The sequence below is a fragment of the Apteryx mantelli genome, chromosome 3 (genome assembly GCF_036417845.1).
Source record: "Apteryx mantelli isolate bAptMan1 chromosome 3, bAptMan1.hap1, whole genome shotgun sequence".
NCBI lineage: Eukaryota > Metazoa > Chordata > Aves > Apterygiformes > Apterygidae > Apteryx > Apteryx mantelli.
The window spans coordinates 136,422,322-136,439,447 of record NC_089980.1 but is presented as its reverse complement, the minus strand read 5'-3'; the positions used below and the strand labels follow the sequence as shown (position 1 = coordinate 136,439,447).

At 48.1% G+C, this 17,126-nt stretch overlaps 1 protein-coding gene across 1 annotated transcript in view; it reads left to right on the top strand.

Moving 5' to 3' along the window:
* Positions 1-16,216, top strand: part of BLK (BLK proto-oncogene, Src family tyrosine kinase) — a 46,595-nt gene extending 30,379 nt beyond the window's left edge. Inside the window, exons 7-13 of the mRNA XM_067294865.1 lie at positions 5,714-5,863; positions 6,364-6,516; positions 7,894-8,073; positions 8,639-8,715; positions 12,352-12,502; positions 15,153-15,284; positions 15,637-16,216. Of these exons, the coding sequence (XP_067150966.1) occupies positions 5,714-5,863; positions 6,364-6,516; positions 7,894-8,073; positions 8,639-8,715; positions 12,352-12,502; positions 15,153-15,284; positions 15,637-15,845 (1,052 nt within the window). The 3' untranslated portion in view covers positions 15,846-16,216. The remainder of the gene's footprint in view (positions 1-5,713; positions 5,864-6,363; positions 6,517-7,893; positions 8,074-8,638; positions 8,716-12,351; positions 12,503-15,152; positions 15,285-15,636) is intronic.
* Positions 16,217-17,126: the final 910 nt, after the last annotated feature.

The following is a 17,126-nucleotide window of genomic DNA, read 5'->3' as shown; positions in this document are numbered from 1 at the left end:
CCATGGCTACATCCTTACTAGTAAGTGAAATAGTGCCAGAACCTGGATGATGCAGCTGGGTCATGTGTTCAGTCTCTGTGCAGGTTTGATCCTGGCATGAACCAGGCACCATTCCCAACAGTCAAACTGAATGCAGCCACCCTGTTTCGGAGGGTAAGAGAGTTTCATCACATGGATGTGACCTCAGAGAGCAGGCTCTGGCATTGTGCAGTTTGCTCAGAGAGAGGCAGCCTGGCTGCACAGAGCCCTGGCTGTACGGCCGACCCAACCTTGCAGCCATCCCCAATGACAGGATCTCACCGCACACGTAGAGGCACACTGAAGTGCTGCTCTCGAACAGACGTGATATCTAGTGTGCTAAGTGGGGCAACAAGATGTTCCCCTTCCTGTAGCTCTGTCCCTCCAGCCATCAGGCAGGAGTGTTGGGTTAACATTACAGCAGCCTACTTTTACCTAGACTTTTAACTTCCCTCCCTGCTCCACCCCTGGTTTCACCTCTGCATGTCCCTGCTAAAGTGAGGGCAACTAGGAGGGCTGCTTTCTATGCAGATTTGCAGTTTTCGGAATTTTGGAGCATTCAAGCCAGGAAACTCTGAAGAATTTGTTTTTAGCATTGCCCCTTTGTGAGTCATTTGGTTGCTTGAATATTGTTTCCCCCACTGTCTTCGTGGTGCCTTTGAAATAGTCAAACTTGGACTAGTCACTGCATTCTCCTCTTCCATTTATCCCTTTCGTGCTCTCTCCTTTGTTTGCTGGGATATTTGACCAGGTGCCTGTCATGGTCCAAAATGGTGAATTGCACCTGGGGGGAACAGGCGACAGTTAATGTGCTGTTCACAAGGCCGGCAGACACTCATGTGTTGCAACCGAAGGGCTGGCAAGGGGAGAGGCCCTCTGTCCACGCATGCTCTTAGTCTTTATGGTATCTCTGGATGCCCGTCATGGCAGCAATCAGACCTTTTCCTACACTTGCTCAGGACAATTGTCCTTTGTTTCCGCTTGCCATGAGCTGCAAACACAAAATGAAATTATTCCCTCAAAGGCTGTAATTCTCTGGAGTGTGGGTTAGTCCAGATTGCATGGGGCTTGGACAGAGGTGGGGTCCTGAGATTCAAAGAGGAATAGCCAGGCTAGACCTGGTCTCCAGTGTCTTGTCTTTGCTGGCTAGAATTAGACTTAGCAGGAAGCGTGTGATATTCTGCACTAGCAGCTGTAGTATATTCCACTTCTGTGAAAGTCCCCTCTTAATCCCAAAGGGTCAGAAATCAGCTTCTGCTCTGAAAAGTGAGTCTCATCTCTGCCTTTTTTGATATTCAATATTCTGTCTCAAAATATGCTGTTGTTCCTTCAAACACCTAGTCTTTCTCTGAATCATTCTATGAATTCAGCTTCTATTCGTGTACTGGCTGTGCCTTTAGACTTCCTGAATGGCCACAGTTACACCATTTGATCTATCTCAACCACAGTTTCCTACTCTGTAAAGAAAACAGGAAAAGAAAAAACCTCGCACCTCCAAAGGTGCTGTGAAGCTGCATTTGCCAACATAAAGCAGTGTGACCCACAAAAAGATGTCCAGAGCAGTGCCATGGAATTAACCTTGCCCTTTGAACCCCAGAGGTTCTTCTTGATTTTCTCCTTGCCATTGTATATCTTCATTCACCTAGCACATCGTCAACAACATTTGACCTTCATGGGCAAGCACGGAGTTGAGCTAGGGCAATCGCCCCGTTAGCTGCATGCTGTGGAGGGTAGTTGTCTCATATCGGACTCAGCCACAGCAGGAGGCATTCTGCACCCTGCATAATTGCACTACCTTGTCACAGTCCACCCTAGGTATTGCAGGTGTCTCATTTTGCTTGTGGTTAAAGATACTAAAGTTCTGCAAACCTGGGGGCTTTTCTTTGAGTCAGCATTTTGCAGAGGCCACGAAAGGCACATTTAACATCCCAGGAAGATGGGCTCCTTGTTAGGAGAGTGTGGGAATCAGATCAGCACTGAAGTCATCGGCAGAGAGCTAGCCTTACTGAAGCTGCGGGAAATAAACAAATCTTCCCCCGAAGCAGTAGTATTCTGAAGCCTGCGGGAACACAGTCGCGCAGCTGTGCCGAGTCACGAACTCCTGGCGAGTAGTAAGACTGCTGTGTCTGTGCTCCCGGCGGGAGGGCCCTTGCAGAGTTCAGCCGCAGTATCCAGTTGAACTCTTGGGTTTCTCACCCCAAGCCAGGGAGGCAGTAGATGCTGGATGATAGCATCACCCATATCACAGAGCTTCAGCTCGGTACTGGAGTGTGCAGGATTTCATTCTCTGCAGAAGGGAACACAGGGTACAAAGGAGTTATCTTTATCAGAAAAACAGCACTTGGTACCATCTGACACTCCATACAAATGATAAGGAGTTAAGAGCCCCATGAGGCCTTTAGAGATAAAGGATCGCACATACGTAATATGAAAGCAGGACTCAATCTGACACATAGAAATCAAAATGTAGATATCTGCACACATGGGAGGTGTCTGAGATCTCATTGTAGGCAATGGGGCTTGATTTGGTTGCCAAAACCTGGACATCTTAAAGTCATATGAGGTGCCCCAGGGCATCCTGCTTGGCTCCAGGAGCTCCACCAGAAGGTGTGGGTTCACATTATACCTGCCAGACCCGTGTGGATGTCCCTGAGTATCTTGAGTGGTACCAAAAAATCCATGTTTAGGTGATTGAATCAGCCCTAGGTATGTGAATCTGGAGCTGAATCTCACCCACTGTACCTTCTGGAGGTCTTCCCCAGTTTTTGTCTTTTGAACGGAAAGAAGCTGAGAGACCTGTGAAGGATGGGGTGAGGATCCAGTGAGCTGCAGGACAGGTGGGTCTGAGACCCAGAGCTGCCCAGGGCAAGATTCGGTTGTGCCCACACTGCTTTGTGGTGTTGCGTGCTGGTGTGGGCCTGCACGCGTGTTTGCCTGGGGCTGTGCTGGGATGGAGTGTCTGCCTGAGGGCAGGCGCATGTCCTTTGTGACTAAGGAGGAAGGACTCCTGGGGCATCCTGGCCGTTGTCGGGGGAAAGCAGGAGTCCTGCCATCTGTCTGGCTCCACTTAATTTTATTCACTTGCTCTTGTCGTTGAGGGAAGAGAGAGCTGACGCTTTCCAGCCCTGGTGCTTTGCCTTTCCACTGCGCTCCCAGGGGAGCCCTTCGACCACAGTGAATGATGGGGAAAGCTCTACGACGCTGACTCCAGCAAGCAACCTAAACCTTGGCATGGGGTGAAATGCAGCTGTTACCTCTAGTGACAGGATAAATATTAACACTGGTAATAGGCAGCTGATAGATCGGCCTGGAGGGTGCTGGGAGCCCCTGACACTGCTGCGTGCTGTGTGTCATTGGTTTGAGAGATGCAAGAGGGTTTAACGAGTCAGTGGGATTTGGAGAGCAGGTCCTGCTGGAGAGGAGACATTTTGGGTGCAGCTACGCTAACAAATAGATCAGTTCCCTTCTTCTCTGCTAACTCTCGACCCCCAATCACACATTTGCGCATGTGTTAATCCTTAATTCCTGGGCTCCCTTCTGCAATGCTGTCAATCATCAGTACAGCTGAGTTCACACCAAGTTTAGCTCCTTCATCCTATATACTCCTCTAGCAGTCCTTGCATTCTCAAATACCCACACATACCCTATGCCACATCCCGGGTCATGTAAGGCACCTCTTTGGTTTCATGCAACACAAGCCCAACTCTAATGGGCTATACCCAGGCCTGCGCATTATTTCAAGCACTTTGAAATTAAAATAATAACATAATCAACAGCAACAATCACAATAATAATAGTAATAATAATAGTAATTGCACTTTTGGGCCACACAGGTACCAGCGGAGGTCTAGGGCCAAGTGCTACGCAGCATGAATGTGGCTGATCTGCTCTGGCAGGACTAATACTGAGCAGTGCAGACACAAGTCCTAGCAGCACCCTTTGCACTGGCTGGGGTCCAAAGATCGTTCCCTGGAGAAATCACCCTTAGCTGAGACATGGACTGTAAAAGTGGGCCATTCCTCTGCTCTTCCCTGGAGTTTTTGTTGCCCTGCTAAAGACCCTGCAGCGCTGCTTTTCAGAGGTTTGGCTGCATGGGTGTTTTACCAAAAGGGATTCTCATGTCTGAATCTTGCCTCCCTCAGGCCATGAAACCACACTCGTGGTGAAGGAAGGTGTTTCAGGAGAGCAACCTCTCTCCGTTCATAGGGACCTCACCGTACTAAAGCTGTGTGCTTTCAGTCTTGGGGTTGTCTGGCTCCACAGCTGAACTGGCAGGTGCTCTGTCTTCTGTGAAAATTAGGCCACTGAATCTCAGAGTCTGGTCTCCCCAGAAAAAGAGTCACCTCCAAATGACTGCCTGCACTTGGAAAAAATCTCCCAAATCCTACTTGTAAGGATTTTGTAATCACTGCAGCAGAGCAAACGTCCACGGAGGTCTTTTTCTTCTGTTACTTTTTAAAAATGCAGTCAGAACAAGGAATGATTTCCAGTCAATGTAGGAAACTGCAGTGAGAATTGGTGTTGTGATGGAGAAATGCCAGTCAGTGAGCATTATACATTAGTAAACTTTCCCCTTGTACGAAGCATTAAGGTTTCACAGTCATCGTGGAATGCTTCTGCTTATGATCCTACATGACAGATACAGATTTTTTAACATATATAGCCTTCCCTTTTCAAACACTAGAAGAGCAGCCTATCAGTCCAGGTGACATATTAGACTTTGAACAACCCAGCAGGCTTACAACAGCTCACTCCGGAAATATGATCCAGACAAAGGGAAAAAAACATTGTGAATCTGTATTGAAATTTACAGTGAAATAGGCTTGAAGTTGCTGTGCTGTAGCAACATCTAGTGCTGTTTTTGTGTGCAAAAGCCCATGGTTCGCATTAAAACCGACTGTAAGGAGAGAAAAGCAGAACAGAGTGGCAGATCTTTAAGTAGCTCTCGAAATGAAAAGGCACCTAAATCTCTTCGTGAATTATGGCTTACCCATAGCCACAAACTTACAGCTGAACAAGACAAATCTCCTGAACGCCTATTCATTACCCTCAGTGCAAACTCATGGTAAAAGAGAGGCCTACGACAGCTGAACCATTGACTTTGGCACAAGGACTGTAAGGGTCAACAGGGACATGTGGTCCCTGGATTTTGCTGAGAAGGGACACACACCTCTTGACCTTCTCTCTTCCCCTAACTGAAGTTCTGGTCATTCTGGTTGGGTGGTTCAACTCATCGTCAGTCCTGCGTACCTGCAAACTGGCGAGACTGCAGTCACTTGTTTCATCTTGATGGGCTGTCAGGGGTGAGAAAGCTCAGATGGGAGACCTGGAACTGCGGCATAGGACCTTAATGACCTTAAGAGAGTCTGATTGTTTTGGATGGAGATGCACTAACGATGTTCGGATTGCCGTGTTGTTCCCTTGGGGCTGCTAGCTGTCGCATAGGCAGGCCTTACTCAATAAAGCCCTAAAAGGCCCAGCTAGGCTCTGGTGAACCTTCATCCCTCCATCTGACTCAGAGAGAAGGAAGTTTGTAGCCTGGCAGGACTTGCCCTGAGGAGGTCTCAGCAGGAGCTGGGAGGGGGGACCTGTGGGGATCCACTGCAGTTGCAGTCTGCAGAGGAAAGAGGAGGTAGCTGGTTCCTGTGTCAGGCGTTGCTTGTCCTCACGGTTCCTTCTTCTGCTCTTTATCCAGGTGCCTATTCTTTGTCTGTGAGGGACAGCGACACTGCTCATGGGGACATCATCAAACACTACAGGATCCGCACCTTAGATGGTGGGGGGTATTACATCTCCCCCAGGACTGCTTTCTCCAGCCTGCCACAGCTAATCCATCATTACAGCCGTAAGTTGCTTGCGTTCCCTAGTGGGTCTGTCTCCTAGCAGAAGATGGATGTGTGGGCAGGGCCCACAGGTCACCAGTCACCCACCATCGCTCCATCCACACTCAAAGGCAAGGTGTCCTTTTCCAAGATGAACTTGGGCACCCAAGTCTGATCCTTCCTCCTTGGGCACTATGAGAGCAAGCTCTGCCCACAGCCATAAAGCCAGGGAGTTCCTCCAGCAGGCAAAGAAAGGAGTGAATGCTGAAGGGATATGCAGGAGGCAGGGTTTGGACAGGCTGGGCAGGGGAATTTGCTCTTATATGGCTCTCCTTGGGCTTTTTCCTTGCAGTGGGACCATTCTGGGTGTCTTGATCCCTGTGACTGAAACAGCTGGGGTGTGACTGTAGAGGTATCCCACGGGTTAAGATTTTCCCAGCATGCGGATGGAAGAGCAGGCTAGATGTGGGGCTGAAGGGTCGGTCCATCCTACTGAACTGCCCTGTGCTTTCTCCCCACACAGAGAAGGTTGATGGCTTGTGTCAGAGGCTCACAGCTCCCTGCATATCTCTGGTTCCCCAGAGACCCTGGGCACAGGACGAATGGGAGATCCCACGGGAGTCTCTGAAACTTGTGAAGAAGCTTGGCTGCGGGCAGTTTGGGGAAGTGTGGATGGGTAAGTACAAGGCACTCCATTCCAGAAAAGAAACACATAACCTTGAGATGGAAAATCTTCTTTCTCTAAGACAGGACTTACCTGGGTCTGGGAATCCTGAACTATGAAAACATACTTTGTGGGTATGCATGCAGTAGCAGCACTAGATGTTCTGCACTTGGGAAGGGTCAGACAGGTTGTGCTTGTACAGACCAATGATTCAACATGAGTTTCATAGGCTAGATACCTGCAAGGGGTGTCAGAGAAGCTGCATACTTACTTTCCATGGCATGCTCTCATATTTCTGCCCAGGGGTCCTGGGCGTGAACGTGAGATCCTAAATTGCACACAGCAGGGTACCCAGGTGACACTGCCCCACCTTCTCTGCTTCCCTGGGACTCTGCCCCACTGCAGAGTCTGCCCCACTAACCCAGCCCTGCATCGCTTATGTGTCCCTGCACATTGCTGGTCGGTGGAAGAGGAAGTGGGACATGCTCAACTTCTTTTCCCATACTTTTTGTGGTTGCTTGTTGCCTTGGGAATTTAGATGGTAGACAGAACCAGACTGAGTCTACCTCCTGACTGCAAAGTCCTGACTGGGGGATCTGGTACACAGTGGTGGGCAGAGGGCCAAGATAGAGAGAGACACAGGGACGTAAAGAAAAGTGTTGGCTCTATATGATGAAATCACTGCCTGAGAATGAGGGTCCCTTCAGCTCGGAGGGCTCTCCCTGCCCAGAAAGCGGGTGGGTGCTCCAGCATTCAGATTATTTCAAACCTCAGCCGGTGGAAGGCCCCGGGGATTTCCCATAGGAAGAGTCCTACAAGGCTGGGAGGACTGAGTCAGGGTAGATGCACTGCACAGGCCTCCTTCACCTGGAGCAGCGGCGACTCCTTGTGAACCCACATTGATTGGCATCTGTGCCATATCTCTTCTTTCTCCTCTCATCCCTGCTTGTTGCTAGGAGCCCACTGGCACTCAGAATTACCACTTGCTTCTTGCTGGGAGATTAAAAACCGTTGATCTCTGAGCCTTTCTCATCAGCTGCTCTGAAACAGGATCCACAAAGATCACTTTCTTCCCCTACCCACACACAGCAGGGGAAAGCAACCAGCCAAATCCCCTTAGTGTCTTGGTCTCCAGCCCTGCTGAGCTAGACGGCAACATGCATGGGGAAACTTTCCCCACTCCCAGAAGCACAGGTCCCTCAAGACACCTCTGAGACCTGTTAGAAGCAATGATGAAAACATCCCTGCCCTGTTCCCCGGCACTTTCTTCTACTTTCTTGCTCTGGTTTCCTGCTCCTTAATCTGCTGGCTCTTGTGTTCCTTATTGCACAGCCCAAGAGAGCCTGTAGAGAGGTCAAAATTCCTCAGGGCATCATTATCTCCCTGCAGGCTACTACAAGAACAACACCAAGGTGGCTGTGAAGACCATGAAGGAGGGCAGCATGGATCCTGATGCCTTCTTGGCAGAGGCAAACCTGATGAAGAGGCTCCAGCATAACAAACTGGTCCGGCTATACGCAGTAGTCACCAAACAGCCAATCTACATTGTCACAGAGTACATGGCCAACGGTAAGGAGCCTCATGGAGCTTTTTGGTTGGGGTTTCTGCAAAAGCAGGTCAATGAGCTGACTGGTAGTCATGCATAATGTGGAGAGCATTATCTCAGATCTGTAAAGAGGAGGATTAAGTGATCTAAAAGGTTGTTTTCAGCACTGGAAAGAATTTCCTGGATCACCAAATCCTGCCTCTTGTGGTCTCACATTTCATAAGCCCCTTCACAAAATGATGATGATCCGTTTGAAGAGCTCCACAGCTCCTGCTGGAAGTTTGTTTCAGATTTTTACTCCCTTCATGGTGAAATTGTCCTTTCTTTGGCCTCTCAAGCCTATGAGGCTTTGAGTGAAGAATGCCCCGGATTTTGCAAAAGCTCTGGAGAGTGGGGGGGTGGAAGGGGGAAATTGGCTGCATTTGGGAACTTTCCTAATGGAAGATGCTCCAAGGGACAGTTACTGTTGTTTCTTGGGTTTTTGTCTAGGCTGCAGGTAGATTTTTTGCTTAGATTCAGTGAAGGACCAGGGAAAGTAAAGTCATACAATTATTCAGAAGAGTCACAACAGTCTCTCCTCTTTTGCAGGATGTTTGCTGGAATACTTGAAGACAGACGAAGGAAGCCAGCTGACTCTCCCAAAACTTATTGATATGTCTGCTCAGGTTAGTGAACAGACCCTGGGAAATGGACTTGAGGTGTGATTTGTTATTATCCCAGTGAAATTCTTGCAAGTTTAAAGTGTGTGTCAGAGTATCGATTCCATGGAGAAAAACAGCACCTCCTGGTGTGCTGTCTAAGGATTTCTCCCTCAGCACTCTTACGCTGATATGCATGTTAGCTCAGCATTGCTCTTCCTTCTTTAGGATAACCCTCTGAGGAACTTAGTGAAGTGCTGGAGGTTGGTGGTTTTTTTTCCTGTCTTACTGAGCAGGAAATAAGTTTGTTTCTCTTGTTACCAAAAGGAAGAGAAATCTCAACAAAAAGACTTTCGATGTGGAGACGTGCTGGCTTTCAGCAGGTCTTCCCTTCTGATGACTAGGCACAAAGGATGCTCTGGCTGCCAAATTTGGAAATATTGCTCCTTACGAGAACAAACTTTTGCCTTAGTAGGGTTGCTTCCCTCAAAGCCTCCCCAGGCAATAAATGTTAATAGTTGTAGCTGTACCATATCTTTTTGATCCAGCAGGGCATCTGAACTCAAAAAGGTCAAAGCTGGGGAAACTGCGACCCAGAGTGGCAGCGTCTGGGCAACAAGTTATGCATGAAGGATGAGACTGGCAAAATCCCTCCACTCTGGTCCTACACAGCTGTTGCCAGAGTTTAACTCACCCCTGAGCAGAGTTAAGCTAATTTTGGAAACGTCGAAAAAAAAGCCATGCAGGGTCAGTGTCACGGCTGAGTACAGCTGTCTTGAGGTGCAGGTCTGGAATTTACCCACAAGACCACCCAGCCTCTCTGGGACAAAGCCAGCCCAAGCAAATGCTGTGTAAAGTTGATTTCTGCCATCATACAAAGTTATTTTAAAATGAGTTTTAAAGAGTGGGGAATCTTAACGTTTCAGCAAATGTTGTATGATAGTGAAAAATTTTGCTTCTTGTTTGCAAAACATTTAAAGGCCTTAAATCAGTTATTTTTATTTTCATCCCCATGAATGATGTAGAGGAACATATTACAGTACTTTTCCTCTTCATTACTGATAAAACTTCCCTATCTGCAGTTTTACCTTTGCTGTCTGTGATTGGTTATAGAGCCAAATGCTCCCTGTTTAAAATCCTTCTTTTCTTGTTCACTTCTTTCTTTTTTTTGTTTTCATTCTTTCATTCATTCTTTCTTTTTCATTCTTTTGTTATTTCATTCTCCTGAAAAAAATAGCTCCTGGTTTGTTTTAAGTTCCTGATGATAAGCAGAAGGGTCCAAATTCATCTATGTTGCAGAACCCTTGGGCTTGCAGAAGAGAGTTAATCCAGAGAATGTGGACTGATATATTGTTACAGAATAAGAAAACACCAAAGCCAGAGCAATCTGAACTCAGCTGAAGCCACAGGGGTGACCCAAAAAGCTCTGTAGCAAAGCTATTGACCAATGTTGCATCCAGATTTGAGGAATAGACAGCAGAAGCTACAAGTCCTAGTACATTTATTTAACACACAGCTTATAACTTGCTCTGAGCACTTGGAATAAGGAAGTATCTCCAGGCAGGTGCATGCAAGCATTTGGAGAGAGGGCAATGGTCCTGCCTGCCCTAGGGAACAGGGTTATGTAGGTTTGACCATAAACTGGCTGCAGGAGCCAAATCGGGGCTGCGGCGCACGGGAGAGACCTGTCCCAGGGCATCCTTCAGAGCCATGCACCCGAACCTCCTCCCTGAGTTCAGAGTTCAAGCCTTGAATGTGACCACGTGACGTGAGCTGGCCAGAAGCTGCTCCATTGCAGTGGTGCAGAGCAGGTCAAACAGTCCCCCTCAGTAATTCGGGTTCAGTAAGTGTGTGTGGATGTCACCATGGGCTCCTGTTAACCCCCACACCCCAGCCACGTAATAGCTCCACACAAGCTATTTGCAATGAGCAGGGTAAGAAGCAGCTTTGTGCCCATCCCTCAAAACCCATGGAGACACGGGTGTCAGTTTGAAGGCCAGCTTTCATCACTCCCCTCCCACCTCCATCACCAACCTCCCCACAGCAGCAAGATTCAAAAAAATCACTCGATATCTCTCGGAGGAGGAGGAGGGAAGTCTCTTGAGCTATTTCACAATCTGGGTGTTTGTGGTGTCTTGATGACACCATGGCCCAAAAGTAGCCCAGCCCTCTAGAGCACAATTTTGGATTCAATAGCATCCGCAGGAGTTAAAATTAGAAAGCTCTGAGCTGATGCACTTGATCCTGTGGTCATTTTTGAGGGCACACGCTCGAATGCACTCTGGGCTGAAATGAACCCCTTGCTGGGTACTATCTCATTAACATCAGGACAGGAAATGACATCAATTCTTCCATTTTCCACTGCAACAAACAGCACTTGCACTGAATGGGTGTTGACACAGGTTAGAAATGCAGAGTTGGAAAGTATGTGTTAGTATCCTGTTTAAAACCACATGCAAGCAAAGATGCTGATGTGAATCTGTATGGAGTGGAAAATTGCTTTACCTTCACCCGCAGGCCCATGAAAGCTTAAATAGGTGCTAACCATTATTAGCAGGGGCTGCATGTATCCACTCAGCCTCTGATAAAAGCCTATCCCAAATTTGAGGCTTGACTGATGCAGAAACTGTTCAGTCCCCCTCTGCTAAATCCCTCAGCACCTAGCAATAAAAGATCATTGCCATCATTTATAGGGGCTCGTTACGTGCTAGATGCCTTCCCAGTGTTGCTCCTTGCTCCAAGATGCTAGACACAGAGAGAGTCCAAGAAAGAAGAAAAGTAAATCCCTCCAAAAGTAAATGCTCTGCAAAGCAGCAGTCTGTACTGGCAATGGCTGAAGAAGGCAGCGAGTGCCCAGGATAAGGGATTTGCCCAGGGGTGTGCCATCTATTCCAGTCATATTCCAATGGATGCCTGGGTTTTCTGCTTTTTTGCTTCACATAGCTATCAGAGGGGAACTACGTTGTGTCCTGGGTCCTAGGCAGAATCCAGCACAAGGAGAGCAAGCACCGGTTTTAGTTTTATTTATAGAGGGACATCCAGGGACCTCCTGCCCACCCCAAAGCAGACCAGCTATAAAGACTCAGGAGGCTGTGGAAGAACATCTAATTGTCTTAGATCTGAAGTTTTCTACTGTGGCTGAGGGACTGGTGAGCTCCTTGAGCTTTTTTCTTTTTTAATGCATATATTTAATCTGCAATGTTTAGGATTAAAATCCCAACTACAGGGGAGACTCTTGTGGCAGAAACTGGGAATCCAGTGATGTGGGTTCAGGTTTGCTTCAACTTTCTGCATCTCACTACAGACGTGTTTCAAAGCCGTAACTTCTGAGCAAAACAGAGAGTAATGCTTCTGTTCTGCTTGACCTCACTGTTTAAAGCTTTTAGAGGCAGAGTGCATGTTGGCAGAGCTGCACACATGTAGACATACATGGCCAGTATCTATCTGTCTGTCTGTCTATCTATCTATCTATCTATCTATCCGTCTATCTATCTATCTAACCAACCATCCATGGAGCATGTATGGAGGCCCATACACATGCTGGAAACTCTACACACATTGTTTATACACGCGTGTTTGTCAAGATGGATAGGATGCAGCCAGACCAACATTTTGTCATGGGAAAGTAAATGGATTAAGACAGGACCCTTCCTCCTCCCCCAGGTGGCAGAAGGAATGGCGTACATTGAGCGGATGAACTCCATCCACCGTGACCTGAGAGCCGCCAACATCCTCGTCTCAGAGACGCTCTGCTGCAAAATTGCTGATTTTGGCCTGGCCCGGATCATCGAGAACGAATACTTGGCACAAGAAGGTGGGTGCTGTTCCCAGCATTGCCTCACCGACGCAGCCCCTTGGCTGGACTTCCCCTTATCTGCAACCCTCCTGCTGCACGGACACATGCCGAGATACCCGGCATCCACAGGCTGGGCTAGGAGATGCCTGCCGGGACATGAGCATGGGGCACTGTGGTCGGCGGCGTGAGATCAGAGCCTCCGTTTCTGCTGGCGCCAGCACCCAGGCAGCAGGCAGAGCAAGCGAGGGAGCTGACCGGGGCATCCCAGGGGAGGCAGCAGACCCTGGGGACGTGATAGAGACGCTGAGGTTTGCGGAGGGAGATGGAAAAAATAAGTCTTTTTGGTGCTGTTTGGGGGAGTCCTGCTGAAGCTCGGGTTCTGTTACTGGAGATATTTGATCACTACTAAAGCAGCCCTCTGCCCGTGCTTGCGTGCTAATAGTGAGTCAGTCTGAAGGGAAGGAAATAGCAGTGTAATTAAGTCACCAAGCACCTCGGGGCTTCAGAGGGAGCTGGAACCGCAGATCTAAGGCGACAGGCAGACTCCAGACATCCTGGGCAAGCTGAGCCCAGAGCAGATCCGTCCCTTCAATAACTGAGAGGCAACTTCTACAGTACGGGTCTGTGTTTGGAGTTTGGCAGGTGTCTCTGATGGGAACAGTGTACCTGGAATATATTTAAAAACGAATGCAAAAACCAACTTCCCACTCGTTAATGTGAAATGTCCTTATGACTCCACCTGCAAAGCCAACCCCTTTGCTGGGGCTGCTGGTTTAATCTCTGAACTGGCGAAGGACAAGACAGTGTGGCCGGGAGATGTCACACTGAGCTGTTTTGCTTGACGCAGACATCCGTTTACAGCCGTTTGACAACAGGGTTAAGTCAAATTCTTCCAGCAACAATTTTTTTCCTGTATTTAGAGGTCAGTTATGAGAAAGTGTCATTCAAATTGCTAAGATCCTTTATACAGGATCAGAGAAATGAGCAGAAATGACTGAAATAAAACAATTAAGTATAGTATAAGAGGCTCTTACCAAAAATTTTTCAATCTTTGGAAAACGACCTTCCTCTAGAGGTGGGATGAAGACTTCTAATGCTGAAATTTCCCATAAAGAACATTTTTGGGGAAAGGAAATTGAATAGATTTTTTTTTTCTTACAAGATCAAAAACATCCATTTCAATTTGCTGTTCGCAAAATACTTTATGATACAAAATGTGCCCATTCCAACATGTAAAATTATTTCAAAATGGAAAAAAAATCTCAAATATCATTTGTGAAATGTCATAAAGGGATATTTTGAAATTGCTGGAACTAGTTTAGGGAGTTTTTATCCTTAGAGTAGTTTTGGTGAAATCATTATAATTTTTTAACATACTCAGAAAATCTACATTTCCAGTGGAGTATAGTTCCTATTAGCACTTGTCCAGATAGTTTTAATCTTAAATAACAATTGCACCTTATCTACTTTGAACAATTTTGACTTAATAGATTACATTTCCTAACCTCATCTGTCTACTTGTCAAAAGTATGACATGCAAAAACAAAGACATTTAGTTCAGGTGTTGCATTTGGACTATCAGTGCTGCAAGGAGATGATATACAAATAAAAATGTTGTTTTGCTGCAGTCTTTAACACAATCAGTTCCTACATATCAAGATTTTTTTTTTTAACCTTACCAAAACTTAAATTGTAATTTTACGGTCATTGCTATCTGCAGTGTGTGAAACAAGATCTTGGTGGACAAAATAGGACTTTTTTTTCAATTTATGTATACATCTGTAAGAAGCAGTGAATTTATATCTGTCTGCACTTTTTTGTGCACGTTTGCTAAATACAGCCACCCATACAGTGGATGATTTTTACAAAGAATAAAATCTTACCATTGCTGGCTTCTAATAGAGCTATCCTAGGCATTTACTTCAAATAGCACAGACACATATGCTGGGCTAGAGAAACCCACTGGCTACTCATAGCAGGTTAACACTGGAGGTGCGACATGTCTCTAACGAGTAGCTGCTCCTGCTTCATGCACTAAGTGGCTGCAGCAGACGCTGCTCGGCTCCAGCACTGCTCCCTCAGGGTGCATCGCACCAGTTGGCCATCGGGACTCCAGTTCCTGGGCTCCATTCCTGAGATCCTATTGCAAAATATGTAAGAGATGCAAAGGTGTTACAAGTCTGCTGATTTCTGCAACTTTATCAGTAAAATAGTTTGCCTAGAATTTTTTTCTAATATGGGTATTATCAAGGGTATTATCGTGAAATATGGGTATTTCCTAGTGCAATCATTTTTTTTTTCCTTATTTGGCCTCTTCATGTCATTATCTATGTATTTTTATAAGCATTTGCATGTGAAGGAGTCTTTTAAGATGAAATAGCTTTGATTGCACTAGAAAAAGATCCAAGAGGGGCACAGAGATGCCAAGCAGAAGAGACCTTTCAAAGAAAGCAGGAGGCAGGCAATGATTACCTTCTTCTCAGCTGTGGAAGTGCTTTAGCTTGAAAGTTTAACTTTATCCCCATAACTCCACAGTACCTTCAATTATTCCTGTCACAGCCCCGTGATGCAGTCAACAGGGCTCAGTTTTTGGGCAACCATTTGCTAGTAGGAATGCAGGAAGATGCTCCACCTGAATGTCCTATTTCCCTTTTCTTTCTCCTGACAGGAGCCAAATTCCCTATTAAGTGGACAGCACCGGAAGCCATTAACTTTGGAGTTTTCACGATCAAATCCGACGTGTGGTCTTTCGGTATCCTTCTGACCGAGATCGTAACCTATGGCAGGATCCCATATCCAGGTACGGTGCACTGCAAATTCGGGATGAGCACAGACGAGCTTCAAAGCATCTAATGCTGCTTTACACTTGGATGGGCATATGCGTGTGGACACACATACCCCTGTGTCCAGAGACATGCCCCTACCTCTTCATGCAGGATTTCCTCTCCCAGGCTCCCGCGAACCTTAGACATACCTGAGCCAGGTGAAAGCCATGGAGGGAGGTTGGGGGGGGCCCAACCCTGCAGAAGGGACCATGTCCGCTTGCTGACCGGCACCACGGTCCCAGACTGGCCCTGTCACAGGGCTGGATGTGAGCTGAGCATCATCCCCGTGGCACTGAATAACTCCTGCGGGGCTGTCTTTCTCCCTAGGGATGACCAACCCCGAGGTGATTCGCAACCTGGAGCGGGGCTACCGCATGCCCTGCCCAGACATGTGCCCCGGCGAACTCTACAACATCATCCTGAAATGCTGGCGAAACAGGCCTGAGGAGCGCCCCACCTTCGAATACCTTCAGTCAGTCCTTGAAGACTTTTACACTGCCACGGAGAAGCAGTACGAGCCAGAGCCTCAGCTGTAACCGAGGTCCCACCAGCAGCTGGGGACCGAGCTGGAGGAAAGCCACCAGCCCGCACGGGTCATCTTGTCTCCGGCCAGCAATGGCTCTTTTCCAGCCCTTCCCTTTATCTTGCATGCTGCCACACAGTGCATTTGGAGATGGGGAAGAGGAGGGACGTGAGGGAGGCGGATGCTGCCAGCTCTGTTGTTTTCCTGGAGACTAACGAGAAAGACGGCTAAGAGCTGGCACAGCGCCTTCGCCCTCAGCCTTGAAGGTCCATACCCATATCATGGTCATTGCCCGTCGCCACGAAGGAGGGCAGACTGTTTTGTGAAAAGCCCCTTCCGCCCACCCAGCTGTGGTCCCACTGCCCCGGGCTGCCCGCAGGCAGGGCGCTGCCGGAGGAAGAGGGGCACTTGGCTGGGGTGGTGCTAAGGGGGGGGGACTGCACAATCTCTCCCCTGCCTTCGACGCCACTGCTGGCAATACTACAACCCCCTTCACGCCACGGTCATGGGTGAAAACGTGTCCTCTCCACGCCGCCCCGGACCATGCCGAGCCCCCCAAGCTCTGGAGCAGTCTCTCACCATGGTCCCCCTCCTCAGCCAACAATAAAGAACAGGCTAAGGCCAAACGCTGCTTCTTTTTTGGGGGTGTCATGGCAAAAAGAGCACCCTCCATTGCCTCTCTGCCTCCAGCTCATGGAGGAGGAAAGGCCCCCAGGTTGCAGAGGACGGTGCTGGGGGTGGTCGTTGGGGGGGTGCCCGAGGTGCGTCCGGACAGGCCAGCACATGCGATCCAGAAACCAAGAGAGATGTTTCTTGGTGTGGCCACGAGATGTCCCTCCTTCCTCGCGAATCTTGGGAGGGCTCCTGCTTCCTGCTGCCCATCCAGAGAGGGAGGCAGCTGGCAGGGGAAAAAAAAAGAATTAAAAAAAAAAAAAACCCTAAAACATCCCCAAAACCTCATCCTCCCTGCTTTGCTGAGCCCTTGGCTGCAGAAACTCCCTGTGGCTGCTCCCCTCCTGCAGCAAGCACTGACTCAACCTCAGAGGATGCTGCCAGCACCATGGTGGGGCCTCTCCATTCCCAGCTCTGCTGGTACCAGGAGGGTTCAAATGCTCTTTTGCTGCCTACTAGGACATGAGTGACACATACATCTGGGCAGACGTCCACCCCATGTGGTGGCATGGTCTCTGATAGACAGCAGCGGATTGCACTGGACAGTCCAGTCCTTCAGGGGGTGAAGGATGAAGAAATAGGGTGCAAACCAAAAGGGGCATGAGGCGGACAGGAATGGGCA